Genomic DNA, 27,984 nt, shown 5'->3' with positions numbered 1-27,984 from the left:
GAACCTGACCAGCTCTCAGGTCCCTCCACTTTGCATACCAAATATCCTTGGGCAAGATACTATCCTCAAGTTGCTATGGATGTGTGTGAATGTTAGCTAGAACAAGCGTAGAAAAAGCACTGGTGTGAATGAGGCAAGTTTTCTAAAGCGCTTTGAGTGCTCAGAGTAGAAAAGCACTATGTAAGAACCACACCAATTACTTTGTAAAGTGAAATCAGATCAGGCCACCTGCAATATGATCTGATTTTATCATCTGCACCAATCCCTGAGCAACAAACTACAAACAGACTCAAAAAAAATACAACAAAATACAAAAGGTAAAAAGTCCTTACTTTATTTCACAGATGAGATAAAACCATGTTCTCATGCAGTAATGAGTTTGTGTAGCCATTGTTCATTATACAGCAGTGAGGCTGTGTCTGCCATGTTTGCCCTGGTTTGGGTCCCAGGGGTCAGAGTTTCTTTAGAGGGTTTTTAATGTGTTGGATATTCTGATCCTCTTAGTTTGAGGTTGCTGCTGTGCTGAGGTTTCGATTCAGCTATGTGGTGCTTCAGGTCTTGCTGTATTCTTCTTTCTTGGAGTTGAGTCCTTGCTTTTTCTACGTGGTTTCAGTTCCTAGTTTTAGTTTATTTATGTTTAGTGTTTTCAGGGTTTCGTTTTCTGTTCCTCCCTCCACCTCGTCCTTCTCCGTTTCCCTTTGTATTACTTACTTGCTTGAATGTTTCAGCATGAAAGTGAACCACTTTCATAGTACACAAAACTCAGGGCTAACCTTGAAGTTACCCAGATAAACCTAAATCTTGCTTTGTCGCAGAGGCCTCTGGTCTACTTTAAAATAATTATATCAAGAACTGTTAAGACGGAGCTCTCTGACTTCCTGCTCGCTAAGAAAGGGATCATTTTTCTTCTGGAAAATGATCTGTTTGTTAACATGAATTCATCCCAGAGATTATGACGTCTCTGTGATGGGTGATGGTTAGATTTGGAAAAACTAGATTTAGAAGAACTTCATTAAGCGTTTAGGGTGTGCTGTACCGATTTCTTGGTCTGCTAAACAAACTCTGAGCTGAGGAAGGCGGGCATCACTCAAATGATCAGATACCTTCTTCACCCAGTCAGCACACCTATAGTTTTTTCTGTGTAGGTCCTGATTTTGGGCTTGTAACACTATAATTTTGACAGTCATAAGAACGCACTATTAAATCTAAACTAAGCCCTTCAACCACATATTTAAAAAATCCTGCATCTGCCAAGGACGAATAAACCATCACAAAGCCTCTTTGATGAGCGCAGAGAGTCTTTTCAAAGCCTGGTGGGGAAAGAAATACAAGATTAGATTGAGTTGTAGAGATTGTATGTGTTTATCTGGTTGTTTATCCATTTGTTTACCTCATCAATCTGCTCCGGTGTGCTGAGAGAAAAGGCCGCTCTGACGTAGGGGCAGGGCTCACTACTGTTGATCATGAACACGCCTCCAGGAACTAGCAGGACCTGTAACACACACACACAAACATGTATCACCAGTTCTTACACATCTCCAGTTTTTACATAGGGAATAAAACATATTACATATTGTCTTTTCCTACATTCACCCCAGCCAAACTGTGTCTTGAGCTAACATAAAGCCAGGCAGGTCACCAGATTTTACTCTAAATGATAAAAATTACAATCGTGTCCGTCTAAGTCCAGAAAAGTCCAAAAAAAAGCTTACATTAGCTTTCAAACAGCTCACTGAGTAAAATGACAACTTTGTGATATATTTTAGTTACTGCAGGCTTTTTGTTAGGATTTCAGGTACTGGTTACAAACTGTGAGGCCAAATGTTTCCCTTTATGCCAGGTTGTGTCACCGTCGTATTTTTCTCTGTTTGGTAACTTTTTAAAAAAAATTACTATTTGTGGCATTATTCATGTGAAGTGAGAGGAACACTAGGAATAACGTCCAGGATATCCTCCATGTTTGGTCAACATCCTGTCTTCTCTGTCTCTGATAACCAGCTTTCTCACTCTGATATAGCAGTTTGGATTGGGTATAAATATTCTGGTATCTGTTTTGATCTCACAGGCTGTAAACTGTTCACCGTGGCATTTATGACAGCACTGAAAGACTCATTTTAGATTCAGCTGTCCATTATTCCTCCTCTGCCCAATGACACAGTGGTGTTATGATCTGCTGTATGAAGGCTTTAAATGCTCAGGACTCAGGACACGAGCCTGCTGTGCAGAGGCCTTGGAAAATCCCGATTGTACCCACTCTTGTTCATACACAGCTAATTCAGTAGCATGGAATTACAAACACACTGTGTGTGAGTGTGTGTGTTTGTGAGGAGATGGTGCTTGTAAAGCAGCCTTTGTGCAAGTGTTTTCCCTCTCACGCACACACACGCACACAAGTGCCTCTGGGGTATCTGCTGTTCAATAGGCAGGTCTTAACCTGAAAAGAGAACAGCACCTGCATGTTTGTTCACACTGACCTCTTTCTCCAACGCCTTCTCCATGATCAGCTGCTGGGTATCAGCTATGCCCTTCAGTTTCATCCACAGGAACATGCCTGCTGATGGTGTGTGCCACTCTGCTACATCTGCACGCACACACACAAACAAAAGTGCCTGAGCATTTTTTCTGTGATTCACAATGCCTCTTTGGTCATACAGTGCTTTAAGTAGGCCAGACAGTCACTGGTTTAGCGGCTGCTGGTGCAGTGAGCCACAAAATCTCACTTAGATTCAGTGTCTTTGGTTCCTGAAAAGGCTGCTGGGCAGAAAGTCCAAGAAAAGTGACTGAGGAAGATGAAGAAGGATGAGAGGAAGTGTCAAAAATCACTGATAGTTCACTACACCTTAGTTCTGGGTTTGTTAGTGAATCTGCTGCCAAATGTAAGTAATTTTACAAAAATGACTGCTGTTAGATGACGGCACTATTGCCTTACAGCAAGAAGGTCCAGAGTTCGACTCCACAGGCCGGCCGTGGCCTTCCTTTGTGGAGTTTGCATGTTTGTGTGTGTTCTCTGTGAGTACTCTGGCTTCATCCCATAGTTAGACATGCAGTTAGTGGGGTTAGGTTAACTGGTGATTAAACTGCCTCTGAGTGTCAGTGGTTGTCTGTTTCTCTGTGTTAGCCCTGTAACAGACTGGCAACCTGTCCAAAGTCTAATTGTAAGTAATCATAAGCTTTATGATGAATGTAAATAACTAACACTTTTATATGAGTGTGGCCCCACTACAGTACTTTTCCATTTATACAGCATGACCTTTTGGCTCCAGCCCGTTATGAATGAAGGTCAGAGCTGTCTGGATGCAGAGGTAAGTTTTCCTTTTTCCATTAATGGGGATATAATAAATATTAAATATGTTTAATCCATTTCCTTCCTGAGAAACCAACTGTAAACCAGACATTTTCCTAATAATTTGAAACACACACACACAAACTTAGAAATACCGGTTAACCTAACGAGTTGGTGTTTGGATTGTGGGAGGAAGCTGGAGTAAAATGGTAAATGGCCTGTATTTGTATCGTGCTTTACTTAGCCCCTATGGACCCCAAAGCGCTTTACACTCCATTCAGTCATCCACCAATTCACACCCACATTCACATACCCAGAAAGACCCACACAGGCACAGAAAGGGCCTCAGCACACTCAAATAATCTTGGTCATTGCTTAATAGTGTTGCTCTTCTTCAGAAAACTATACAGGAACCTTAAAACGGAGTATGCTGACAACAGATTTCACCTTCAGCCTCAGTGGGTGTGAGCCTTCCATCAAAGATCTAAATTTATGTTTGCAAGCACAGACTGTATATAAAGGATGACTGTTGCTTCCAGCAGGAGGCGACACCTCTGGATGCAAAGAGAAAATTACCCTATTGGTAACTTGACCTCATTAAATGCTTACCAGCTGACTTTATGGTTCAACCACTAGTTTATAGACATACCTAATACAGCATGGAACAATTTAAAGTGAACTAGAATATAAAACATGGTACCCTTCACGGCTTGGCCATGTTTAAAAGCCGTTACTGTTTGCCTATCAGAATCACTCATGTCAGTCTGGAGTGTTCACACATCAAAGCTGATCTGACTGTGGCTACATCACCTGTTATATAGAGTCTATGAGTCCAGCTTAAAGGAAACATGAAGTAAAGTGAACAGGTCACTGCTTGTTTACATGTGGATACTTTGGGCTTCATCAGTGAGTGCACAAACCTTTGAGCCATTTGTCTGCAGAGCTGATCATGGCATCTCGCTGTTTCCTGTAAAACTCAATCACCCTGCAAGAGGAAAGAAAAGAACTGTTTGATTTCCTGTTGGAAACGTAACTGGATCCAAGTCAGTTTTTAACAAGTCAAACTGGTCAGACAGGAAGTGACATACTTGTCTATGTGCTGGAGGAAACCCTCCTGTCCCCAGCTGTGCAACAACTGAGACACCATGAGCTGAAAGAAAGCAGGGCACTCTGATTATATATTGGCATCACTCCAAATCATTTGACTGTAAAATGACTGTACAGCAGATAATAAAACTGCATATTAATAGTTTAATGAGTTGAAGAGGCACACTTTCCTCCTTCTCACATGGGGTTTTTATGCCTGAGCTGTTTGCATTTTAAATCTTTCATGCATTAATAACATTTCTGGTTTAGATTAGATGAATATGCAGAGGTGAGGATTAAATAAGAGGTTGGAGGCAGATCTTTTGGAGGTCCTCATTAATCCTCTCCTCCTTCTTTCTGAGTAAAATCTGCTCTGCTGCTTCTGCTAGTTCAGACACGCGATAAATTCTTTTTCAGCTTTAAATGTAGCGTGACAGCAGCACACCACTCATCCTCGCCTGGTTTGAGTTTATGTCTGTGCAAATCAGGCGTGCCTGGTGGGTGGGAACTTAATCTGGCAGAGTATAAAAGTCAGTAATGACTCTGCTCACAAATATGCTTCATTGCTAGCACACTGCGCAACTGTGCTGCCCTGCTCTGTGTTTACTGCTGCTTTATGTGATGGCATACTGTCACTATCAACAGCACTTCACGCTGAAAGATTTCTTTTAGTCCATTCAGGGTGAATACGATGAGATTCTGGGTGGTGTTAAGTGGGAGATTTCTCACCTGTGTGAAGGTGCTTGTGTGCATCGTCGAAGCCTGGATGTGCAGCACCACCCGGTCTACAAGCGGTTTGGGGCCGGTCACGAAACCTATCCTGAGTCTGAAGCAACATCACAACCAGCTGAATAATTCAAGTCAGAAACACTCACAGTACATAAAACCTGGAGTCAAATATTAACTTCACTCTTAAACCTAAGACATAAACTCTCTGTGACCGGATCCTGTTTTAACAGACTGTGTTTCGCAATGTGACTTCACTGAAACTGAGGAACTGGAGCCTGGATAAGCAATGCTGGAAACACACATTACTGTGCAGATAAAGGCTGGGGTGCCATATTTACATTTTGTGTCCATGAGGATGTTGCTTGATAAACGAGTGTCTGTACTATGTCACTTGGCTGGAAGCCGCTGAATGTGTCGACAACATAAGTCAGTAAACCCTGCTTGAACCCCTTTAGAAATAGCTACACACTATACTACTGTAATCTTTATAATTTCCTACAATTCACCTCACTACTATACTTACGATTGTTTAAAAAACTGCATTTGTTGTTTTTTATTTGTGGTTAAAGTGTAAAAGTTATTCCATGCGTTACCTTTGGCTGCTCTCTTAGTCACAAGGCTTCACCACAGCAGGTAGCGCTCTGTGTTTGATTTGGCAGATTTTTATGCCTGATGACACAAAAGGGATTCGTGTCTCCTCCCGGAAACAAACCGGGGAACTTTTGCTTGTTAGGTCAATATGTAAAAAACTATGGAGCCACTCTCCAAAGCCATCACATCATGTAGTTAAAAACATAAATAAAAAAATAACCGGAGGGATTTTTCTAGATAAACTTCAAGCGAGTGAGTGAGCCATATATTTTTATGTGGCACTGTGATATTTCTTTTTTAGGAGTTTATTTTTGAGCGTTTTTACCTAAACTGAAAATGGCTGAGAGCAGACTCGAACCTGGACCCCTGCAGTGACCCTTTAGCACATGGGCTGCCTTCTAGACCTGTATGCTACATCAGTGTCTGATCTTTGAGGTACTTTGACTCATAAAAATGTTTCCTGACATTTCCCCCCCCCATCTATTACTCCTACAGCTTTTCACGGGTCCAGTGATGTGGCAAGAATACCAATAGAGCAACACATGACACTGGAAACATGTTATTTTAACATTAATAGTACTGATTTTCCACTTTTACCATTAAATACAAATTTTTTTTACTGTGAACTGCAGCTAACAGAACAAGATTACAAGGTATCCTGAGGTGTGTGCAGTTTCACAACTGAGCAGCTGGAGCTCAGACACAGGCCACGGACAAACTTGTTGCTTTCAGGCATATTTGGACAACGTTTGCTGCCTGAAATACTTTCTCCCTGTTACTGATCTCTGTGTACATGAACAGTTGGTGGCCTTTAGAGGCAGGTGGTGTTTCAGTCTCTTAAAAAAAAGCAGCCAAATATGGCATAAAGATCTGATGAAAAAATGTGATGCCAGAACCACAAATAAGTACATTAGAACATTATTTAACATGTCTGTCATAGACAAAAGGGAACGCTACAGTTGTGATAAACACATATTCAGCCATTTAAACAAACTATTCCTGCAGAACATATTACAGGTCATACATCACCCTATTCTGTCATTTTAGTCGCTAAAATAGTTTGTTTACTTGAGGGTTGGACCCAAATATATGTGTTCCTGAAGGATCCTGACGTTTTCATTCCAACAAACGTAAAAGAAATTTATGTGTCAGGTTCATAGTCGCTAGGGCAAATCAAGAAATGGGAACATCAGTTCCACATGTACTGGGAGTAAAACAAATCCACCCACCTAAACGGTCACAAAGGTTGAGAAACTCACCCTGAAGACAGAATTTTGGAGAAGGAGTCGGTCCTGATGATCCTCCCATCAACATCCATGGAGAGAAACGTGGGAGCCCACGGCTGCCACACAAGTAAACATGACATGAACTAACTGTGACCTTTATTCATTATTAATGAAGGTCAGATTAACAGGCTGCCGTTTGTCATTTAAAGAAAAAATCTCTTGTCTTTGCACCTTTTCAAACTGTAGGAAATAGTAGGGGTCATCCTCGATGATGAGCATGTCGTACTGCCTGGCCAGCTATTAAAGAGAAGAGAGGTTTAAATAAAAAACGTCAGAGTGAATCTGCAGGGAAAGCAGCTTTACAACAAGCTGTAATTAGCAGAGTGCACGCTTCACTGGTTTGCTTTGTACGACCGTGACTCAAGAGAGTCAAAATCTGCAGCGTGTGCATGTATTTATCTCACTGAGTATGACTTTGGCGACGACTTACCTCATACACTTCCTTCTTCCTCTCTGCTGTCATGGAGGCCCCGGTGGGGTTTCCTCCATTGGGGATAGTGTAGAGGATTTTGGGAGCGGTGCTTCCGGGCTTGTGGATCTCTGACGGATCCCACCGGGACAGGACTTCCTTCAGAGCTGCAGGTATCATGCCATGCTGATCGCTGGGAATGTTTACCAAGTTGCAGCCGAGAGGATGGAGCTGCACAGGAAATGAGAGCGTAAGGTGGTCGCAGTGCTTCGTGTCACAATGTTTGTGTTGTGCAGAAGAAAAATGCTCTTACTGCTGCGAGCGTGCCCGAATACGTGGGCGCATCCAGAAGAACATTGTCTCCGGGGTTGACCAACATCTCAAACACCTGCACCAAAACCAGCAAACATACGAGGCTAAGACACAGGCTGTGAATGTTTTCCTTGACATGAAAAACTGCTATAATAAATAAAACTATATTAAAATATAGAGATTCTTACTTTAAAGCTATAGCTTAAGGGTTTCAGTGGGTCTAAGCTGTTCAGCTGATGTCAGATGGACAGGTAAATCTACAGGTGATGGTGTCAGTACCTTGCAGAGCCCCTCCTGGCTCCCCGTCGTCACACACATCTCCATCTGCCCGCTCTCAGGGCTGTAGCTAGCAGTCGGCGGGTTGTGGAGGTTCTTCTGCAGGTTTTTCATCCACGTCAGCAGCTCAGGTATTCTACGCATTGAAGAGAAATCAGGTGTTTCCAAGACAAATCTATTTTCATAAAATAGTAATCTGTTTTATTTTCACACAAATACTGCACATGTCTGCACGAGTGTCTGTCTTAATCCTCTAATCCAAACTGAAATGCTGTTCTGAAAATTGTCACAAAGCAGTGACCGATTCTGTCATCTGGATTTCTCACCCATTAGAGGCGGAGTACTGCAGAGCTCTCTTCATCGCCACCTCATCGAAGGTGACTGTCTGCCCGTTCTTCACCGTGATGGACGCTGACTGGAAGGGGAAGGTGTTGGAGTTAGGAGCTCCTCCGGCCAAAGAAATCAGCGATGGAGGTGACCGCTGCTGCAGCTCAGCTTCATGTGGGATCACAGAGAGAAGATGATGAAACCTTCAGCTCAGCGTCCTGTCTTTTATTCAGTTCCACTGTCTCACCAAACCATACATCACAGCATCACTACCATCTTGTAAACCTTCCCTTTTACTCTTGCTGCTATCTTTCTGTCACAATCCACCACTGATATTCGTCTCCACCCACTCCACCCTGCCTGCACTCTCCTCTTTACTTCTCGTGTGCTTTCTGTTGCTTTGCATGGATGACTCCAGGTGTTTAAACTCATCCACGATCACTACTTCTGCTCTTTGCTGTTATACTGGTCTCCCTCTCATTTACACACATGTGTTCTGCCTTGTTTCTCCTGACCTTAATTTCTCTTTTCTTCAGTGCATATCTCCACCTCTGCAGGCTCTCTATCAACCTGCTCCACACTCTCACTACAGATCAGTGTCATCTGCAAACATCATAGCCCACACAGATTCCTGCCTGACCTCATCTGTCAGCCTGTTCATCACCACTGCAAACAAGAAGGGGCTCAGAGTGAATCCCTGATGTAATCCCACCACCATCTTGAACTCACCCGTTACTCCAACTGCACACCCCATCACTGTCTCACTCTCCTCATGCATTTCCTGCACCACCTCACATACATCTTTGCCACTCCTGACTTCCAGATGCAGTATCACAGTTTCTCATTTTGCACCCCATCAATTTAGAGTCACCAGTTGGTCTAAAATGCATGCTTAATTCTGATTGTGCCCACACAGGAAGAGAGAGAACATACAAACTGCACACAGAAAGGTCCCAGCTTATAGTCTCATCACCACCCAGACTTACAAATGTTTAGTTGTAACAGAAATATTTGTATATAACAGAAAAAGTTAAAAAACTGAAATTGTCATCTGCTTGCTTTTTCTTCTGTTCTATTATTTCAGCTGGTCTTTTCACCTAATCTGTTATGTGCAATGAAACAGGGCAGATTTGGGATGTGCCTCTTGTAGCGGTAGACTACTGTTCCCATAAGGCTGTGTGTGGGGGGAGCTTCGAGTAAAGTTGGAAAACATCACCCGAACACGCTGCGTCCAGTGTCGTCATTTATACGTGGTGTCAGAAGTGCGAACGGCGGTCTCCACTGTTTTTTTCTTCTTCTTCTTTTTCGAGTACAGTACGGTGCAGTTAACTGCGAGAGAAGTTTTCGCATCGGTAACCCGAACAAGACCGGCATGCAGGTGAAGCGCGGCCGAGGCTGTGACCGGCGCTAGCAACAGGGCGCGTGCGCGCGCGCGGTCGAGCACGAGCCTCACATGTCGGAGGGAGGAGACGGATTCTGAACGCGAGGAAGCCAGGGATCCACACGTCACGATGGCGACCACGGTACCCAGAAACATTTGACTTTTCTCATCCTGCCGAATGGCCAAAGTGGATCAGAAGGTTCGAAAGATTTCGCATTGCAACTGCTCTTGATAACAAATCAGACGAGTATCAAGTTAATGCACTCCTGTACGCTATAGGAGACGCTGCTGATGATGTTTCGGCAGTTTTACCACTGTGCGATGCAGATAAAAAGAAATATGCAACTGTCAAAGAGGCATTTGACAAACATTACGTAGGAAAACACAACGTAATTTTTGAAAGAGCACAGTTTAACTCCAGACGGCAACAGGAAGGGGAAAGTACAGAGTCGTTCATCACTGCTGTGCACAAACTTGCAGAAAATTGTGCATTTGGAGCACTCAAAGACGAACTCATAAGGGACAGAATTGTAGTTGGCATAAAAGACAAAAGACTGTCGGAGCTGCTGCAAATGGACTCAGAGTTGACTCTTGCTAAAGCCACTGAGAAAGTTAGGCAGAGCGAAACGGTAAAGAAACAACAACCAATACTTCACAGCAGCGCGGCAGTGGAGAAAACACTGAACATGGACACAATACGGACAAATACAACAAGCGGGAAAACGCAGACGTGGCAAAAGAAAGAACAAAAGCCAATCAAGCAAAGCGGAAAGGAATGTGGCCGCTGTGGTCGCAAGAACAAACACTCATGGAAAGAATGTCCAGCCAAAGAGGTACAGTGTCGAAAATGTCAGAAAAAAGGGCACTTTGCTGCGGTCTGTCGCAGTAGTGAAGCTACAGCGCTACGCGAAGTGACAGAAAATCCGAAAGATGCAGACAGCGAGGATTGTGTGTTCTTGGGTGAAGTAGAGACTGGGAGGTCACAGCCCTGGGTGTAAAAGGTCAAGTTAAATGAGGAAAATGTATATTTTAAACTTGACACAGGGGCGGATGTTACATCTATTCCAGAGGGTTTGTACAGTCCAGACAGGGATGGTAAGCTGCAGAGACCCAGAAAGAAGTTACTAGGGCCGGGCAGTAACCCACTCAATGTTAAAGGCTGCTTCGAGGCACAGCTAGCAGTGAAAGGGCGCAATGTTTCTCAAGACGTCTACCTTGTGTCAGGTCTAGTACAGCCACTGCTAAGCAGGCCAGCGTGTGAGGCTCTGGGTCTTGTGTACAGAGTAAGCACAGTAACGGAATTGGTGACAGATTTCAGGGCAGCATACCCAGACGTTTTTAAAGGTTTAGGCGTGCTGAGGGAGCCTTATCACATTGAGATAGAGCAAGCAGCAGTTGATCAAACACTAGTGATGATGAAAGATGCTAAAGTGTTCACAAAGCTCGACGCCCGGTCTGGATTCTGGCAAATTCCGCTCACGCCAGAGTCAAGGCCACTCACTACCTTCATCACGCCTTTTGAAAGGTTTCAGTTCAACCGCCTTCCTTTGGGCATTGCATCGGCGCCGGAACATTTCCAAAGGCGAATGTCACAGATGCTGGAAGATTTTGAAGGGGTGATTTGTCACGCCGATGATGTGCTTGTATATGGCAGAGACAGGCAGGAGCACGACCAGAGGTTGCACTGTGTGCGCCAAATGTTTCAGAAGGAGGGTCTCACTCTGAATGAGAAGTGTGAGTTTGCTAAAAGTCTAATAATCTTTGTGGGACACAAAGTGTCAGCAAAAGGCATTGAGGCTGATCCCAACAAGATAACAGCAATCCAGCAGCTGCCGCAGCCTCAGAGTGTGGGAGATGTGCGCCGTCTCATGGGCATGGCCAACTATCTTGCCAAGTTTATGCCACAACTAGCCACAATCACCACACCATTAAAGGAACTGCTAAAAGACAGAAACGAGTGGATATGGGGGGAGCCACAGGAAAAAGCATTTAGGAGACTAAAAGGGATATTAAGCTCTCCAGAAGTGCTCGCTCAGTACTCCAACTCAGCAGATACACGAGTCGCTGCAGATGCATCGGCATACGGTGTCGGGGCTGTTCTCACTCAGAAACAGTCTGACAACTCCTGGCGACCGGTCACATATATCTCAAGAGGTCTCACAGACACAGAGAAACGCTACGCGCAGATAGAAAAGGAGGCGCTCGCTGTAACGTGGGTGTGTGAACGACTGTCATCTTACCTCATGGGCTTACAGTTCACTCTAATCACAGATCACAAACCCCTGGTCCCTCTTCTGAGCACAAGAGGCCTGGACGACCTGCTTCCACGCATCCTGAGATTCCGCCTCAGGCTGCTGCGCTTTACTTTCACCATTGTCCATGTTCCAGGGAAAAACCTTGTCACTGCTGATGCTCTCTCACGAGCACCGCTGGCAGGGCCTCCTTCTGCTGGGGATCTTCAGCTGGAAAAAGAGGTGGAGGTTTTCGTGGACGGTGTAGTTTCCCATCTCCCAGCAACAGATAAAAGGTTGGAGGAGATTAAGTTGGCGCAGGAAATGGATGACCTGTGTAGAAAGGTGGTGTATCAATGTGGGACAGGCTGGCCAGAAAAAGGTAAACTAGATCCAGAGTTAAAGGGGTGCTGGGAATACAGAATGGACTTCAATCTAGTCCATGGTCTTCTCATGAAAGGGGAGAGACTTGTGATACCACCTCAAATGAGAGCGGAGGTTTTGTCACGTTTGCATGAAGGCCACCAGGGCGTTTCAAAATGCAGGGCCAGAGCAAAAGAGTCTGTGTGGTGGCCGGGAATCTCAACCCAAATATGTCAAATGGTAGACAGGTGCGAAACATGTCAAAAACATAGGTTACAGTGCCGTGAACCAATGCTGGCAACTCCTGTTCCCGACCGCCCATGGCAAAAAGTCGGCATGGATCTGTTCGAGTGGTCAAAGAAACACTTCCTGCTGATTATTCATTTTTTCTCAAGGTACATTGAGATAGCTGAACTGAGACACACAACTGCAGAGGTCACTATTAATGCTGTAAAAGAAGCCTTTGCAAGACATGGTGTTGCCGAGACTGTGGTATCGGATAACGGGCCGCAATTTTCATCAGAACAGTTCAAGCACACATGAAACGAGCAGCCCTAGGTACTCCCAAGCCAATGGGGAGGCAGAACGCGCTGTTCGTACCATTAAAGACTTGTGGAAAAAGCACTGTGACTACACCAGAGCACTGCTAGCGTACAGGGCCACCCCACTGGAACATGGGCTCTCGCCAGCGCAGTTGCTTATGGGGAGACACCTGCGGACCACGCTGCCACAAGCTGTGGCAAAGCTGGTGCCAAAGTGGCCTGACCTACAGGCTTTTCGCAAAAAAGATGAGGAGGGGAGGCGTGAGCAGGCAAAACACTACAACCGCAGACATAGAGTCAGACCGCTTCCGGAACTATCGTCAGGACAGAAAGTGTGGATTACCACTGAAGGAACTACCGGAGCAGTAGTTGGACCTGCCAGTGCTCCCAGATCCTATGTGGTAGAGACAGACAGGGGTTTTCTGAGGAGAAATAGGAGCCACCTCAGACCAACAGGGACTATTACCAGATCTGGTCGAGTGGTGAGACCTCCTGAAAGACTGGATGTGTAATTCTCTGAAGTTATCCATTCATGCCTTATTCAAAGCTAAGCTGTCAGAGATGTTTACAATAATGTGTTTTGTTTAAATGTAAGTGAACAAATGAGGGATGTGTATAATTTTCACGTTTCATGATGTTCCCCATTTCTGTTCTAGTGAGCCGTTTGAGACGTTATGAAGTATGTCTTTAGCTAAAAGGAGGAGGTGTAGCAGTAGACTACTGTTCCCATAAGGCCGTGTGTGGGGGGAGCTTCCGGGTTACGAGTAAAGTTGGAAAACATCACCCGAACACGCTGCGTCCAGTGTCGTCATTTATACGCCTCTGACGTTTTTTTTAACCATATAAACTAAATAAAACTCGTGTTTTAATGTGTTCTGTTTATTTCATCTGTTTCCGGTGGAGTAAATAGAGATGGCATGGAAAATATGAACCTTGCGGTTAGAAAGATCACCGGTTTAATTGGTCATTTTTGTTGTAGTTAAATAAAAACCACAGCAGACAAGGAAAAACTGAAAAAAACTCAGAAGACTTGCTGTTTTTTTGCATTCTCACACAGACATAACTCACACGAAAGAGAGGTAAACACCAAACACGGGTGCTACCAGTGACATCATAGGCTCTATTCCACATTAGCTACAGAGCCTTAAGGTGATTAGGAACACCCGTTTTTACCATTTTGTGTCAAACTGGCTATTGTAATGGGTGCATTAGTCTCGCTGTACAACCGGACACAAGTATATTAATATATGAAAAGTACTCACTCAGCATCCTGATGGGGGAAGGCTTTCTCGCTGCACTGACAGCTGTCAGAAACCGAGCGTAATTCATGTTTCCTGTCAAATTACAAGGTGAAAAATATCAGCTGCCTCCCCTCACACAGCGGGGTTATCTGCCCATTAAGCTTACACCTCCTTCCACAGGCTTTCAGTGAAGCATTTACGCTGTTTCTGTAAATTAATCTGTAACTGTAGCTCTTAACTGAGCCAGCGGCTATGGTAGAAATGTGTTACCTTTTTTTGGTATGTAACGTAAAAACAGATTCATACATATATCTATATATACATATATAGATAATTAATATATAGATAAATAACCCGAAACAGCTATAAGGTGAGCTAACACGGACACACACTATGGGAGGCTACAGTGAACACAGGACTAAACATATCATAGGTGTAAACAATTATTTTAACTGTAGTTATGACATTTGCTCTACCACACTCTGCAGTGTAACTGACCTTGCGCGTGTGGCAGAATCGACGCGGGGGCTTCTGGTCAGTGTATTTCTAGATGCGTGGCGACTTTCTGTGGTGGTTAGCGCCGGTGACCGCTTCTTGAACTACATTACCCAAGATGTACTACAAAGAAAAATATTAACGCCTGCCTGCTTACCGGGCAGAAATGTCTGCATTTTCTGTTGTACGAGTCTGTGTCACGAAGCGTTAGAAATTATTTCACGTTAAAGAAAATATCGGCTGCTCGACATTTCACAGATGCGAAGCCTGAACGAGACGTTGTGCAGCAGTCTCTGGTGAATGTTTATTCCTCTGGTCCCCGCTAGGGTGCAGTGAAGCGCGGGAAAGCGGAAACAGCAGGAAAACGACGAAGAAGCGGAACTTCCGTGTTGTTCAACATGGAGTGAGAAAATGTAGCGTAATCTGGCTTAGTTAATATCTAAAATGAGTTAGTTAATGTTTTGTGTAGCGTTTCTTCTCCAAAGTTTATTGGTAATTGGGTTTTTTTATCATTATTTTGAGCCTTTTGACTATATTAGCAGTTGTTTGATGCTAGCAGAGGAGGCTGAATGAGGCCGCTCAGTGTTTAAGCTTTAATGTTTGTTTACCGTGAGGTTTCTGCTGCTATGTAAGCTGCTTTTGTTTCGTCGTTTCAATGGGAAAAAGGAAAGACATGATTCACCCCAGATTTCTCGGTGAGTATTTGAGAAAGCTTGTACTGTTGCAGTCGCACGTTTTCGTATATTCTTTCCTTGTACTTAAAGTCTCCAGTTTGTCTGCTTAAAACCACAGCCTGCAAAAAGCTGATTAAACATATCCATAAAACAAAACAAAACATAAGCGCATCTAAACCAGGGGTGATCTCTTGGAATATCCCATCCTCATATAAAGCTTAACGTGGGCCTTTTGTAGTGGCTGGCCTCCGTTTTTAGCAGTAAATGGAGGCTGTGTGTGTTGATAGTTTGGGGGGGATAACAAACAGGAAGTTTGGCTGATATTTTGAAATGCATCTTAAACAAATGTTTATAGGAGAAACCTCCTCCAAGTTGGGACAAAACATGTCCCTTCACAGTTTACTTTGTAGATTTAAAGAGTTTCTTACAGCAGTAGAAAAGGTCTTTTCGTTGTTGTTGTTGTTGTTGTTGTTGTGTTTTGTTTTTTGTTTTTTTTAAATCTGCCAGCATTCAGACTGTGGGTCAGTTGTGAGCCCAACAACACATAAACTACACACAACAAATGTTGTGTGATTTGGAGACGGTGGCACTGACAAAGACAGGTGGTTGAGCTGGAGATAGGGCTGCTCGATTATGGCAAAAAGTATAATCACGATTATTTTCACTGAAATTGAGATCTCGATTATTTGACGATATTTATTTAACCCTTTAAGACCTACCATAGAACCAAGTCCGCCAGAGCTTATATTATTTTTTTACATGTTGTAGTGCCATTTGTGGGAGCATTTCAAGTTGCTATACAACTGTTATAGCCCATATTTTAATAATATGTATGCATTATGTCCATAGTAACTGCATAAATTGCAAAAAAGTTGCAATAAACTACAAAAAAATTGAAAATCGGTTTTGTTTTTTTACATATATTTCTACTTGGAGAAATTTAAGAGGCTTATCCCTCAAAACTTTAAATACAAAAAAGTTGCAAAAAATAGTTTACAACAACAGGAAATTTATTTTGAGTGTCTTCATAGTTTTATTTTGGAGATACACCAATTTTTATATACTGCAGGAAAAACAAAAAACAGTCCTATGATGCAAATTTGCAAAGAAAACAGAAGGTGCATCAAAATAAACGATTTCCAGCAGTGCAATTCGAGTTCTAAGCATCCCAGAAACTATTCAGAAAAGTCAAACATGACCAGTATAGGCTTTTAAGGCCTACAAGTAAAAAACTACATTTCCGCGAAAATGACGTCACTTCCGGTTTCGGGGAGGAAATGGCCGACATGTGATAGTTCGTGCTGACGTCTGATTCACTGTGGGAAGTGTTATGAACAGCTGATCAGATCGGCAAAGCGTGTTTCTGGAATATTATGTTTTTGTTCCTGCAAGCGCTTTCTATGCAGTTTTTGCAAAGCTTTATGTGGAAGGAAACCGTGACCGAGGACAAGCTGATGGCATCAGATGTAAGTACAACTCCTCCGGTTTCATATGCAAAAAAAATTATTGCGCTAGCTTACACGGTTCAGGTTCTACAGGGATTTAAAAATAGTTACACAAAACGGAGCGTGCTGCTCTGACCGGCTTCAATGACTTTAAAAAATAATATAAAATAGTGTGCAACACCACTGAAGTTTTTTTTTTTTTTTAACCTCTCTTTTCAACCAACAGCAGTCACTCTCCTCTCCAAATAACTTCTGCTTAGCTTTCCGAGCTTCCCTCGGGTCCTCTTAATCAGCGGTCTCCAACCTTTTTTGCGCCACGGACGGTTTATGCCCGACAATATTTTCACGGACCGGCCTTTAAGGTGTCGCGGATAAATGAGGGAGGGGCTAATAATCGGCTCAGTCATTTTTAATGATCGTTGAAAGCCCAGATCGTAATCGTGATTAAAATTCGATTAATTGAGCAGCCCTAGCTGGAGATGTTAAGATTTTCAGTGGGAGTGACCAGAATAGACAAGAATAGAAATGAATGTAACAGAGGGACAACTCAGGCCACACAGAAAGGGAGAGAGGCAAAGCCGAGATGGTGTGGCTATGTACAGAAGAGGCGTAGTGGATATACTGGACAAAGGAGAGATGGAGCTTCCAGGCAGGAGGGGAAGACCACAAAGCAGGTTCATGGATGTAGTGATGGACATGGTGTGACAGAGGAGGATGATAGGAATACATATAGGCAGATTATCTGCTTCAGTGACCTCTGTAGGAGCGGCCACTCTATTAAAAATGGCAAACTAGAATGAAATACTTTTTGCTGAATGTATTAAAAAAAAAAAAAAGGTGAAATCATATTGTTTTTACTCTGAGCTGATTCATTTGTAATTTTATTGTTATAGGGTTCAAACCGAGTCTGTTTATTAGACCTTTTAAAAGGCAGCCATCACTGAACAAAGTGATGTAATTAATGTAAGTAAGTAATTAAAAAATTACGTGGTTTTTAAAAGAACACACACAAATAAAACAAGAAAAATAATCAGAACCCGAGAATAGAAAGGGATTTGTTTGTTTGTTTGCTTTTTAATGAGGTTGATGTTTCCAATGCAGGTTATTTTACTTGTGTCACATTATTCCTATGTTAAATACATGTTGGTATATGTTGTGATGGAAAGCTGAAAGACTTGGAAACAGTTATCTCTTGTAATGAGTTTCTTTGTTTACCTGACTCAAAGGGGGATATAAATGACACAACTAGATCCAAAGATGTGGATTGTTTATATTAAAACCAACTTGGAGTTCTGATTCTTGACCTTTGATTTCTGGTTCAATTCTGTAGAAAACAAATTAGAAAAACCGTCTGGCTCTGTGAATCTGAATTTGATAAGCAGAAGATGAATGGATGTGGATGTAAACATTTTATTTGAAAAGAAATCATTTTGTGTTTTAGCTCATCGAGCTGATGGACCACTGCCCTTACGCTGTGGCGAGGTGTCTGTTCTTCCACAGTTCTCCTCCTACATATTTGATCAGAATTTAATCAAACTTGCACACAGTGATTGTCTCATCATCTTAACCTAAACTGTGCTCAATTAGCCATTTAAAAGTTCTAAATTGTGAACTGTGATGTACCATGAGCTGGATGAGCAACTAACTCACTGACGGTCTTTGTATTAATCTGTGCTTTGTCCCGTCCTCTGCAGGTGAAGGCGGCTCCAGCCTGCACAGCGCTCACAAGCGGAAACACAAAAAACACAAGAAGCACAAGAAGAAGCACCACAGCTTCCCCGAGGTGCCGGAGCCTGAGCCTGTAGTGGTGCCTCGGCCTCCGCCGCAGCTCCGACTGAAGATCAAACTGGGAGGACAGACGCTGGGAACCAAGAGGTGAGACGTTTGAGCCAGATTTCAGTATCGATAACTGTTCATGAATCAGTTTGATCAGTCAGTTAAAAGGACATTGTGCTCTCCAGTGTTCCCACTTTCACCGTCCATCCTGGTGTGGCTCGTCCACCCTCACCTTTAATGATCATTGACAACAACGTTGATGACGACGATGATGACGACGATGAAGATGATGATGACGAGCCCTCTGTTCCTTTGGAGCAGTATCGAGCCTGGCTCGGTGAGTTAGCAAAACAAGTGGACTCAATTCTAATATAGGAGGAGGGATGACCTCAGCTTGATCGGGACTGTTGACACTTCATGGATGAAACCATGAAGGAAGTCATATTTGAAAGAAACGATTACTAGTTCCTGCTGTTTAGTTTCAAGTTTCTGCCAACCTCCTGAGATCTAAGCTCTTGTAAAAGCTTTGTTGCATACTTTAAAAAAACCTGGTTTTGTTTTTTTTGTTTTTTTCTGGCAGTTTTGTTGGTTTTTTCTGCATGTGTTTGTCACACGTCTTTGACATACTATTTTTATGTTAGAAATGGTTCCTTTGCCAAAGATTAAAACATTTGTGCTGTTTGTTGCCAGATATTTTCTTATTCCCAAATACTTACTGCTTTTGTCTAATCTGGTCATGAACTGAATATTTTTTTTATCACCTGGACAACATCCTCTGATATTTACAAACCAGTTTATAAACTGTGGTTTGAAAGAAATACTCCACACATTAATAAGTAGAATCTGCCTGCATCCCTACATGACTCCAACTTCAGAGCTGAAACAAACAGTGATGTCTGAGAATCTGCTGATGGTACAGAATAGCACAACAGAGCTTGATCTTGATTTTATTTTAGCCTTGCAACAAAGACTGTCTGTATCTTGATTGTTTTGTACCAGATGAAGACAGCAACCTGGCCACATCCCCTCTGCCGGATATGGACTCAGATTCCATGCTGGGCGGGCCCGTGGACGAGGAGGAGCGGTGGCTGGACGCTCTGGAGAAAGGAGAGCTCGATGACAATGGAGAGCTGAAGAAGGAGATCGATGAGTCTCTGCTCACTGCCAGACAGGTAAGAAGCAGCTGTCAGTGTTGTGGAGAACATTTTCACCTGTGCCTGACTTTAATATGAAAGGTCTTCCAGCATTTGAAATCAGGGGTAAAACTTTTTTTCTTTTTTTTTTAAAAGTAGCTTAAAACATGTTTTTCTTTCCTTGTCTCTCCCCCTCAGAAAGCTCTGCTACACAAGCAGCAGAGTCAGCCTCTCCTGGAGCTCCCCATGGGCTACAAGGAGAAAGAGATGACCGCTGAGATGATGCAGAAGCGGGAGGAGCGTGCCCGAAAGAGACGCCTGCAGGCTGCCAAGAAGGCAGAGGAGAACAAGAACCAGACGATAGAGAGACTGACGAAAACCAGCAAGGCCAAGATCAAAAGCATGAAGGAGAAGAAGTCCAAGCAGAGCCAGTGCCCCATGGTTCGGTACAGCGATTCTGTCCAGGGAATGGCCATCTCCTTCCCAGCAGGGGTCCCCGCTCCTACCCCGGCACCTCCCTGCCCTCCTCCTCCAGCCCCATTGAACTGTGGAGTGAGCGGGTGCACAAACCTCAAGAAGTACTCGTGCTCAAAGACCGGAGTTGCTCTCTGCAGCCTCGAGTGCTACAAGAGGAACCTCATGCTCGTGCAGAGCGCAGCGTGAACCCCAGACAGTTGAGTTTATGCCACCCTGGGATGTGACGATGGCGAGTATTCATGCTCGTGTATTTACGTTAACAGGACACTGGTGACTGTGTAGTGGTAGGAAGGTGATTTTGGACTTTCCTGACCTGTGTGAGGAGACTGTATATCAACATGCTTTTTTCATGTGTCATGATAATGATTCTCTGTGGAGCTGCTCGTCCAATTATGTACAATATATATATATTTTAAAAAGATCAATCTGTGTACAAATCGAATATTCAGTAATTATGATTTGTAGAACATCGTCATTGTTGGTGCAGATAAAGTGCATCTTTTTGGTTTCTGAGTTTTGAGAGTAGCTGTTTCCACTTTTCGTTGTTAATAATGTGAAAAAACAAATTGGTCTGGAAGCAATAAAATAATAATAATTTTCCTTTTTAATGTTCATTCATTAATGTAACAAATGAGTCAATTTCCTTACAAAACTGTACAAAGTTTAAATTAAGCAACTGAAAGGCATTTTTACATCACTGTAAACTGTTTGTGAAAACATCACTACACCCCTGTGTGCTGTGTCCGCGTGGACATGTACGCTGCTGCTGCTGCAGGAAGGTCTTGCATGAGTTTCTGCACAATGGCGTCATGAGGTATTCCCTGATTGACTTGAGTGGATTTTCATGTGCACATAAAAAATGTGTCTAGGGTCTTTTACATGTGCAATAAGGTACAAAATAGCAGTCAGCCTAATATCACTGTTGAAAAAAAAAATGTAAAAAGGCTCCCTACATTTATGCTCACGTGCTTTGACAAGCGTCACAATTTGAATTATCTTCCTGAGGATGTTACGGATGCTTCACTGGTAAACGAAGTCTTAAAGTTTCTGTTCATCACTGCCGCTGATCTGGTGCAGAAGAGGATAGCGACAGGTCACAAAGCCAAACCAAAGGAGAGTCTGAAGGCCATTTCCACGGGAACCTCGGGCACAGAGTCATGGAAGCACACGTAGAACTCCTGAGGAACGGGCTCCAGCAGCATGCGTCTGAAAGCCGAAGGAAGGAGACTGAGATGAGAAATTCAATTTACTTAATTTATATAGTGCCGAATCGTAACAGCAGTCGCCTCAAAGACTAGTCTAAGGTAAAGACCGTACAATAATAGAGACAAACAATCATATGACCCCTTATGAGCAAGCACTTGGTGACAGTGAGAAGGAAAAACTCCATCAGAACCAGCCATCTGCTCTAACCAGTTGGAGGTGAGGGGAGGAAGACGGAGGAAAAAAACAAAGATAGCCAGATATGATTAAATGCAGAGTATAAACGCAGTGAGTGAAGAAGACACAATGCATCATGGGAATCCCCCAGCAGCCTACACTTATTACAGCATAACTAAGGGAGGATTCAGGGTCACCTGATCCAGCCCTAACTATATGCTTTACCAAAACGGAAAGTTTTAAGCCTGATCTTAAAAGCAGAGAGCCAAGTGCTCTAATGGGGTGATACTGTACTGTAAGGTCTTTAAAACAAGGTGGGCCATTATTATTCCAAACTTTGTATGTGAGGAGACAACATATGATATATATAGTGTATGTGAGAATGAGGCGGGGGCACATTTACAAAACGCCTTGGATAGAAACAAGAAATGTTAAAATTCATGTTATGAATCGACAAAGGAGCTCAGTTAATTCATTCTAAATTGTTCCCCTGTGACCCTTACAAATCCCGTTTTAACTCCATCTCTAATCTGCCTGCCCCTCTCCTCTTTGACTTACTGAGACTGGGAGTTTTTCCAGGATAAACACAAAGTACCAACATCGGGTCCAACATGACGAGTTCCCCGTCTCCTCCCCGTGTTTCACTGAACACACTGCACAATGCTTCGTATTCATTTCAGCCATTAAACAGCAGACTGAGAAAACAGAGTTACTGGAAGTCTCCCTGAATGGGACTGAGACCAGCTTTATCCTCCAGTAATATTATTTACTAAAGCTATGAATCAGGTTTGGCTGCTCGATCATTCAGGTGAAGACAGAAAGTTGAATGGTTGCAGTCCCCAGATGAGGACTCAACCTGAGCACACTTCATTGCTCCAGCTGCCGCCTGAATAATCTGAACATGTAAACCTGTGCGGTTAAAAAAGCAAATAAGTGGATAAGTGGAAGCTGACGTACCCAATGACCCAGTAAGTCATGGTGGGAGCAGGTTTCTTCTGGTCGGTCCAGTTCTCGGGTTTACACTGAAACAGAACCCCGTGTTCTTTGACGGGACCCAGACCCCAGCCGCCGCCCTGCGGCCTGTCTGCTGCACGGCGGCTCTACGGGAAACAAAAATCACACCAACAATCACCTGATTCATTCAACACATTAATGCGCAGAATACAGAAAACGCCCGCTGAGCCCTGCAGGAAACGGGTTTCCTTTAACCACAGTGGAAACTCGTGTTTCCACACCTTAGTCTCTCCATGCTGGGTAAAGAAGTCCTGACCAAAAAGTTACTGTTGAGGGAAATATGAGTCTGTAGCCTCCGTTAATGTGTAAGATCAGGAAAATCTGCTGTATTCATGATGGTCCTGATGTGTTTGTCTATGAAAGAAATCCCAGCGAACCCTTTTTATTGTCAGCGGCAGAAACGAGCTTCCACATAATTCTGGAAACCTCACACTTAAAGGAAACACCTTTCTGTCTCACCCTGGCTGGCAGACTCTGCTGGAAGGCGGCTCGTATGGAGAGGCAGCAGTGGTGGAAGTTGCGAATGAGCTGTGGGTGAATGGAGCCGCTCAGCTGAGCCACCTCTCTGTGAGTGGGAGCGATGAAGATTCCCTGTACGGTTTCCATCAGGACGTAGTGGAACAAGGTGTTCTCTGCACCCGATGTTAGTCTGTGGCAAACACAGGACCTCAGGTCAAACTGAAAAGAGATCGTTTTTATCTGGTTAGTAAAAGGAACCGGATAAGCGGTCACTTACTTCATGGTGTTGTACATCTCCTCTGTTTCTCTCTCAGTCAGGGTCTTCTTCAGGGTGCCCAGGTAAAAAGGGTTTGGGTGCTTCATCCTGGGTATCTGATAAAAACATATAAAGTGTATCAAAATGTCAAGGTTAAATAAAATCTGCTTTTAATTGGCTTTTAGACAAAAAACAAACAAACATTTAAGCCACTCTCACTTTACCTATTTAAAAAGAAATTCTATTAGTGTGCTTTTAATTTCTTTAAAGTTAATGCAGTCCATCGACTTCCAGCTTTGTTCCCTATAACTTGTTTTATTTGTGACCAGCTGGCTTGTTGCAAACAATTCGGGCAAGTTTTCTGCATTTTCAATGAAAATACTTTGAGCCAAACCTTGTTCAAAACCTCTGTGTTCAGCACTTTTCCATTTATGTGCAGATTTATTAGAAAATAAATGAGATATTTCACATCCTGTAACAAATTTAATTCACTGATATTGGCTAACAGATGAAAAAATAAACAGGAACAAATATAAACTCCTTAAAAGATTACAGATGAACCTTGAAGAGTCCTCCGCTGCCTCCGCTCCCATCAGACCCTCCAGACCCCAGCGAGTCCCGACGACCTCCCAGCTTCCTGGCTGAGTCCGGTGTGGAATGCGGACTGAGGCCTGGAGCCGCTGACGAACTGGACCCCGACCCGGCATCCATCTGCCCCTCGCTCCCGCTGTCCGACAAGCTCCTCTGCGGGCTGGCCCTCCACGACTTCTCCCCAAACAGGGCGCGAGCTCTGTACCCGGACGAGGAGGCTTTAACGGCACCGGCGAGCTTGCTGAAGACGGGCGAGGAGGAGGCCAGGCTGTCGAGCCGGTCACGAGCTGTGGCAGCAGGGAGGAACCAGTCGGCGCAGGACAGGCAGGGAGCAGGCGGAGCATTCAGACGCTCTTCGATACCTGGTTCCAACACCTCCAGCTGCAGCAGGGTGGCTTTCACCTGGGGGCCAGAACAACACAGAGCTTCAGTTTGACGTAAATGATCATGGCAGGAATTCATCTTCAGGTTTAAAAAAGCCCACCTGATCAATGTAAACACAATCAGGTCCAGGAGAGCCTAAAGCTGGGGAAGCACAGCCGCCTGCTTCCAACAGTACACACTGCATAAAGTGTCTCTGAGGACAGAGGGAAAATGATATCATGAAGAAGCATCGATACTGGCAGATAACACACACATGGGCAGAGACTGAGGAGATGAGGCAGAATTACAGTCATGATAAAAAGCACCCCATGACTGCATAGCTTGTAGAACCACCTTTAGCAGCAACAACTTGAGGCAGCTGTTTTCTGTCAGACTCTCACATTGAGTCGGATGAATTTTGGCCCACTCTCTGTGTATAATGTTATTGAGGCTTGCAGGTATTCATCTTTCTTAAGGTCCCACCACAAAATTTATATCAGGCTGGACTTTGACTGGATCGCTGTGACACTTTTTTCTTTTATAGCTACTCTGTTGTAGATGTGCTGCTGTGCTCAGGATCAATGTTCTGTGGCATTACTCAGTTTAGGCCAAGTTTAAAGCTTCTCAGACGGCTGGCTTCACATTTAACTCAAGAATATTTTGGTATACAGAGGAATTCATGGTCGTCTCAAACACTGCAAGATGCCCAGGTCCTGTGGCTGCAACCCAAATCCAAATCATCACCCCTCCACCGCCGTGCTGACAGCTGTTATGAGGTGTTGTCCGAAGAACATCAACTAGAAGTCTTGTGGTTTGTTCAGATCTAACTTTGCAAACATAAGCCATGTTGTTATTATATTTTTAGAGAAAAGAAGCTTTCTCCTGCAAACCCCTGTAAACAAACAGGTTCCAAAGACTGTCATGAACTTTAACATTTAACATGCTAACTGAGAGTCTGAGTCTGAGATGTGGCTCTTGTTTTTTGTTGGTTTTTGTGCAGTTTCTCTCAGCATTGCACCGTCTGTCTCACGTCCACTCCTGGGAAGACTGACAACTGCCTCGAATGTAAATAATCTTTTTTGCTCTACAATGATGGATTTCCAATTGATTGTCTTCCCTCCTTGGAACTGCGTTAACACACACCAAAACAATGTTCCCTCTAAGCTGCGCGTGTGCGCAATTGTGCACTGCTGGCACGGTCTCTGCGCACAGAAAATCTGTGTTGCGCACAAAAAAAAAAATCTAACCTGAATTGAAATTAAAATTAATACTTTAACAATTCTGTTTTGCAGTGTTAGTCAGTCAGTGACTGGCTGCTCCTGTATGGGATTAGAACGATGCCACCTTATCCCATAGTCCAGACAATAATGCGATTCACATTTGTATATACGCAGATAATCAACGTCGTTGACAGGCTATGACAGCGTCCTTATGTGCCGACACCGGTGTTTTAGCTGGAAAAGCGGCTGATGAGGAGTGAAGCCACGTTAATAACAACGTGTACAACCATTGGAGATGTGAGCAGCATAGACGGAACAATTGCTGGAAAAAGTGTGGATTTTATACCACTTTTTAAATTGTGTTGATCGGCCACGTAAAAATTAGAGGGAACATTGCACCAAAACCTCTGCTTTCATACTTGATGATCAGTTAATCAAGTGCATTTGATTAGCAGCACCTGGTTGCTGCTGCTACTGCTACTTAATTCCTATGCAAGTTTGCATAGACATTTTAATTTTGGTTCAGGTGTAATATGTCATGTTTTGTCATTTATCTGAGGTTTTACTTACCTCATTTTAAGACTAGAATACTAAGGACCAGATAATATATGCTTAGAATTTAGAGATGATGTACTTTTTTCTTCACACAAGGAGGGTGAATGTAAAGAGGGATTAAAGTGGGTTTTGTGTAAACACGATAATTAAATGCTCCTTTTATTTGAAATGAGAAAAGGAGTTTTGTCAAGGAAAAGAATAAATATCAATAAAACAAGTCAGTGATTTCCTTCCCTACCAGCCCCACAATGAGGAGGAAGTGTCGGCCCTCTGGCTGGCTGTAGCCCGGCGTGGCTCCGTTAGCCCTCTGCTGGGGAAACACCTCTCTCCAGATGACCAGCTGACCCACGCGCTGCTCTGACGCCAGCGGCAGCAGGCAGTAGTGCTGGCAGTACAGACACACGTCCAGCAAGTCCTCCTTAGGCAGGTGGTTGGCGATCAGGTAGGACTGGAAGGGGAGGGAGTGGAAACATGAAAGGATAAATTACTGTCTCCCTTATCCTCTCAGTTAATAATTTAACAGCTTAATTTGTTTGTAAATTTGCTGTTGAGCCACAGAACACACTCATCATCCTGTTATCCCGTGTGAGAGGCCACCTAATGTACACAATGACTGTTATCTGGACGAGAATAGCTGTGTAGACCGTAGATGCTATCAGGAAGTAAAAACATGATAAGGCTGCTGGCGCTGAAGCAGGCATGTGCGTGTTGTGACTATGAAACTTACCTTATAGAACAAACAGGAGCCGAGGATTATATACAGACGCCTCAGGCCAAAGAAATCCTCAGACTGTAAAAGCACATAGAACAAAAAAAGTCACATTTAAGGTTTTCTGTGTGTTGTGTGAGTGCAACATTAAATCAGTGGAGCTCAACAGAATGATCATTTAAGTGAAAGCAGTAACAGCTTCACTGCTCCCAGCATCAATAATCCATCTCTAACCTGTTAGCGCTGCGCGTACAAAGGGACAGACCAGACCTCATTAGCTGCTCATTAAAAATACACACAGAGACATGAACGCCTTCCTATAAATAGTCTGACCTTCTCCCTTCTGCTGCTCAAGACAGAAGACAGATCTCAGCAAACATGCACACATGCTCAAGAGAAGCCCTTATGATGGTCGTGTGTCTTTGCCCACTTAACCTTTTACCCCTGAAAGCCTGCTGCGAGTAAACCTTGAAGCTCGTTTCTGAACAGAGTGGTTTATTGATGTATAATGAGTGTGAAAACTCGTCATTAAGGGTCCAGGGGCAGGTCGTTAGACGTTCTTTATGAGAAAGAGTTAAACCTCACTGACTTGCAGCTGACTGCAAAGACAGCACAGCTTTATATGTGCAGGAGAGAACGTATAAAGGTGGAAAACTAACATTTCTTACCATTTCTCCAAAATCAGAAGACTCAAAGTCAGACAGAACCGTGTCCACCTCCATCTACAGATGAAAACAAACAACCAAACAAAACGCACACACATAAATATTATTAACACTAAAGCTGCCTTCTGCAGTCATTTTAAATGTGATTTTTCATGAACTCTTACGCTTTATTCCCACCACCCACTGTCATTATGAAGTCCATTAAAATTTAATCAGATTTAATAAATCAATCAAAATCAAGCAGGTATTGTTTTTAATATTGAACACAAGGGGGCACCAGAGCTAAACTAACAAGCTATAGCCACATGTAAGAACAGAAAGATAGAAGAAACTTTACATTCACAGATCCAGCAGTGTACCTTGATTTCTGGAGGCAGCGTGAGCCATCGAACCGCCGGCAGTCCATCCAGGAAGAGAGTCCCTGAGATGTCGGGCGGAGGTGCCGAGGAGGAGCCTTCCCTCAGACGCGAGGGCTGGATGAGCTGCTGGAAGAACAGGCAGAAGAAATGGTCCAACCTGGGAGCGTGGTCCGCCTTACAGAACGCACTGTGGGAGGACACAATTAGAAGAAATCTTTTTAAAAAAAATATATTTAATTTTATTGTTTAATGTTAATTCATGAAATTGGCAAACATGCAAAAGCACAAGTTCATCTACTAATAACAGACATGAGAAAAACAACTGAAAAGATGAAATAAAATTGCACACATCACTG

General features: G+C 43.5%; 3 protein-coding genes across 9 annotated transcripts in view; 1 reads left to right on the top strand and 2 right to left on the bottom strand.

Annotated features, from left to right (window-relative positions):
- Positions 1–318: 318 nt before the first annotated feature.
- aadat (aminoadipate aminotransferase) lies at positions 319–17,145 on the bottom strand. 5 transcript variants are annotated; one of them, XM_082527554.1, is made up of 14 exons: positions 16,879–17,145; positions 14,079–14,150; positions 8,299–8,467; positions 7,976–8,108; positions 7,698–7,772; positions 7,406–7,615; positions 7,147–7,212; positions 6,949–7,031; positions 5,099–5,195; positions 4,372–4,433; positions 4,204–4,268; positions 2,475–2,581; positions 1,391–1,492; positions 319–1,310 (listed from the first exon to the last, which is right to left on the bottom strand). In XM_082527554.1, the coding sequence occupies exons 2-14, from the start codon at positions 14,143–14,145 to the stop codon at positions 1,269–1,271; spliced, it is 1,278 nt and encodes a 425-aa protein (XP_082383680.1). In that variant the 5' UTR covers positions 14,146–14,150; positions 16,879–17,145; the 3' UTR covers positions 319–1,268. The 5 variants fall into 5 exon arrangements, with proteins under 5 accessions (XP_082383680.1, XP_082383679.1, XP_082383678.1 ...); XM_082527553.1 differs by lacking the exon at positions 16,879–17,145 and adding an exon at positions 14,556–14,856; XM_082527552.1 differs by lacking the exon at positions 16,879–17,145 and adding an exon at positions 14,710–14,854.
- ino80b (INO80 complex subunit B) lies at positions 8,490–20,657 on the top strand. 2 transcript variants are annotated; one of them, XM_082527556.1, is made up of 5 exons: positions 8,490–10,513; positions 18,366–18,546; positions 18,633–18,784; positions 19,447–19,619; positions 19,779–20,657. In XM_082527556.1, the coding sequence occupies exons 1-5, from the start codon at positions 10,456–10,458 to the stop codon at positions 20,241–20,243; spliced, it is 1,029 nt and encodes a 342-aa protein (XP_082383682.1). In that variant the 5' UTR covers positions 8,490–10,455; the 3' UTR covers positions 20,244–20,657. The 2 variants fall into 2 exon arrangements, with proteins under 2 accessions (XP_082383682.1, XP_082383683.1); XM_082527557.1 differs by lacking the exon at positions 8,490–10,513 and adding an exon at positions 14,922–15,247.
- Positions 20,644–27,984, bottom strand: part of intu (inturned planar cell polarity protein) — a 26,595-nt gene continuing 19,254 nt past the window's right edge. For both annotated transcript variants that reach the window (XM_082527550.1, XM_082527549.1), the window contains exons 8-17: positions 27,629–27,815; positions 27,273–27,326; positions 26,623–26,685; positions 26,134–26,343; positions 24,242–24,334; positions 23,728–24,159; positions 23,188–23,282; positions 22,911–23,100; positions 22,395–22,537; positions 20,644–21,263 (exon numbers count right to left, since the gene is read on the bottom strand). In XM_082527550.1, the coding sequence (XP_082383676.1) occupies positions 21,152–21,263; positions 22,395–22,537; positions 22,911–23,100; positions 23,188–23,282; positions 23,728–24,159; positions 24,242–24,334; positions 26,134–26,343; positions 26,623–26,685; positions 27,273–27,326; positions 27,629–27,815 (1,579 nt within the window). In that variant the 3' untranslated portion in view covers positions 20,644–21,151. The remainder of the gene's footprint in view (positions 21,264–22,394; positions 22,538–22,910; positions 23,101–23,187; positions 23,283–23,727; positions 24,160–24,241; positions 24,335–26,133; positions 26,344–26,622; positions 26,686–27,272; positions 27,327–27,628; positions 27,816–27,984) is intronic.

Source organism: Aulonocara stuartgranti, assembly GCF_965226115.1.
Source record: "Aulonocara stuartgranti genome assembly, chromosome: 3".
Lineage (NCBI taxonomy): Eukaryota > Metazoa > Chordata > Actinopteri > Cichliformes > Cichlidae > Aulonocara > Aulonocara stuartgranti.
This window is presented reverse-complemented; position numbering and strand designations above follow the sequence as displayed.

Coding starts and splice junctions, on each gene's coding strand:
- ino80b (XM_082527556.1), top strand. CDS start 10,456: ATGTGGCCGCTGTGGTCGCAAGAACAAACACTCATGGAAAGAATGTCC. Junction 10,514..18,365: donor AAGAATGTCCAGCCAAAGAG/GTACAGTGTCGA, acceptor CGTCCTCTGCAG/GTGAAGGCGGCTCCAGCCTG. Junction 18,547..18,632: donor CAGACGCTGGGAACCAAGAG/GTGAGACGTTTG, acceptor TGTGCTCTCCAG/TGTTCCCACTTTCACCGTCC.
- aadat (XM_082527551.1), bottom strand. CDS start 14,361: ATGAATCTGTTTTTACGTTACATACCAAAAAAAG. Junction 7,213..7,405: donor GGAAGAAGGAAGTGTATGAG/GTAAGTCGTCGC, acceptor TCTCTTTAATAG/CTGGCCAGGCAGTACGACAT. Junction 4,269..4,371: donor TTCCTCCAGCACATAGACAA/GTATGTCACTTC, acceptor TTCCTCTTGCAG/GGTGATTGAGTTTTACAGGA.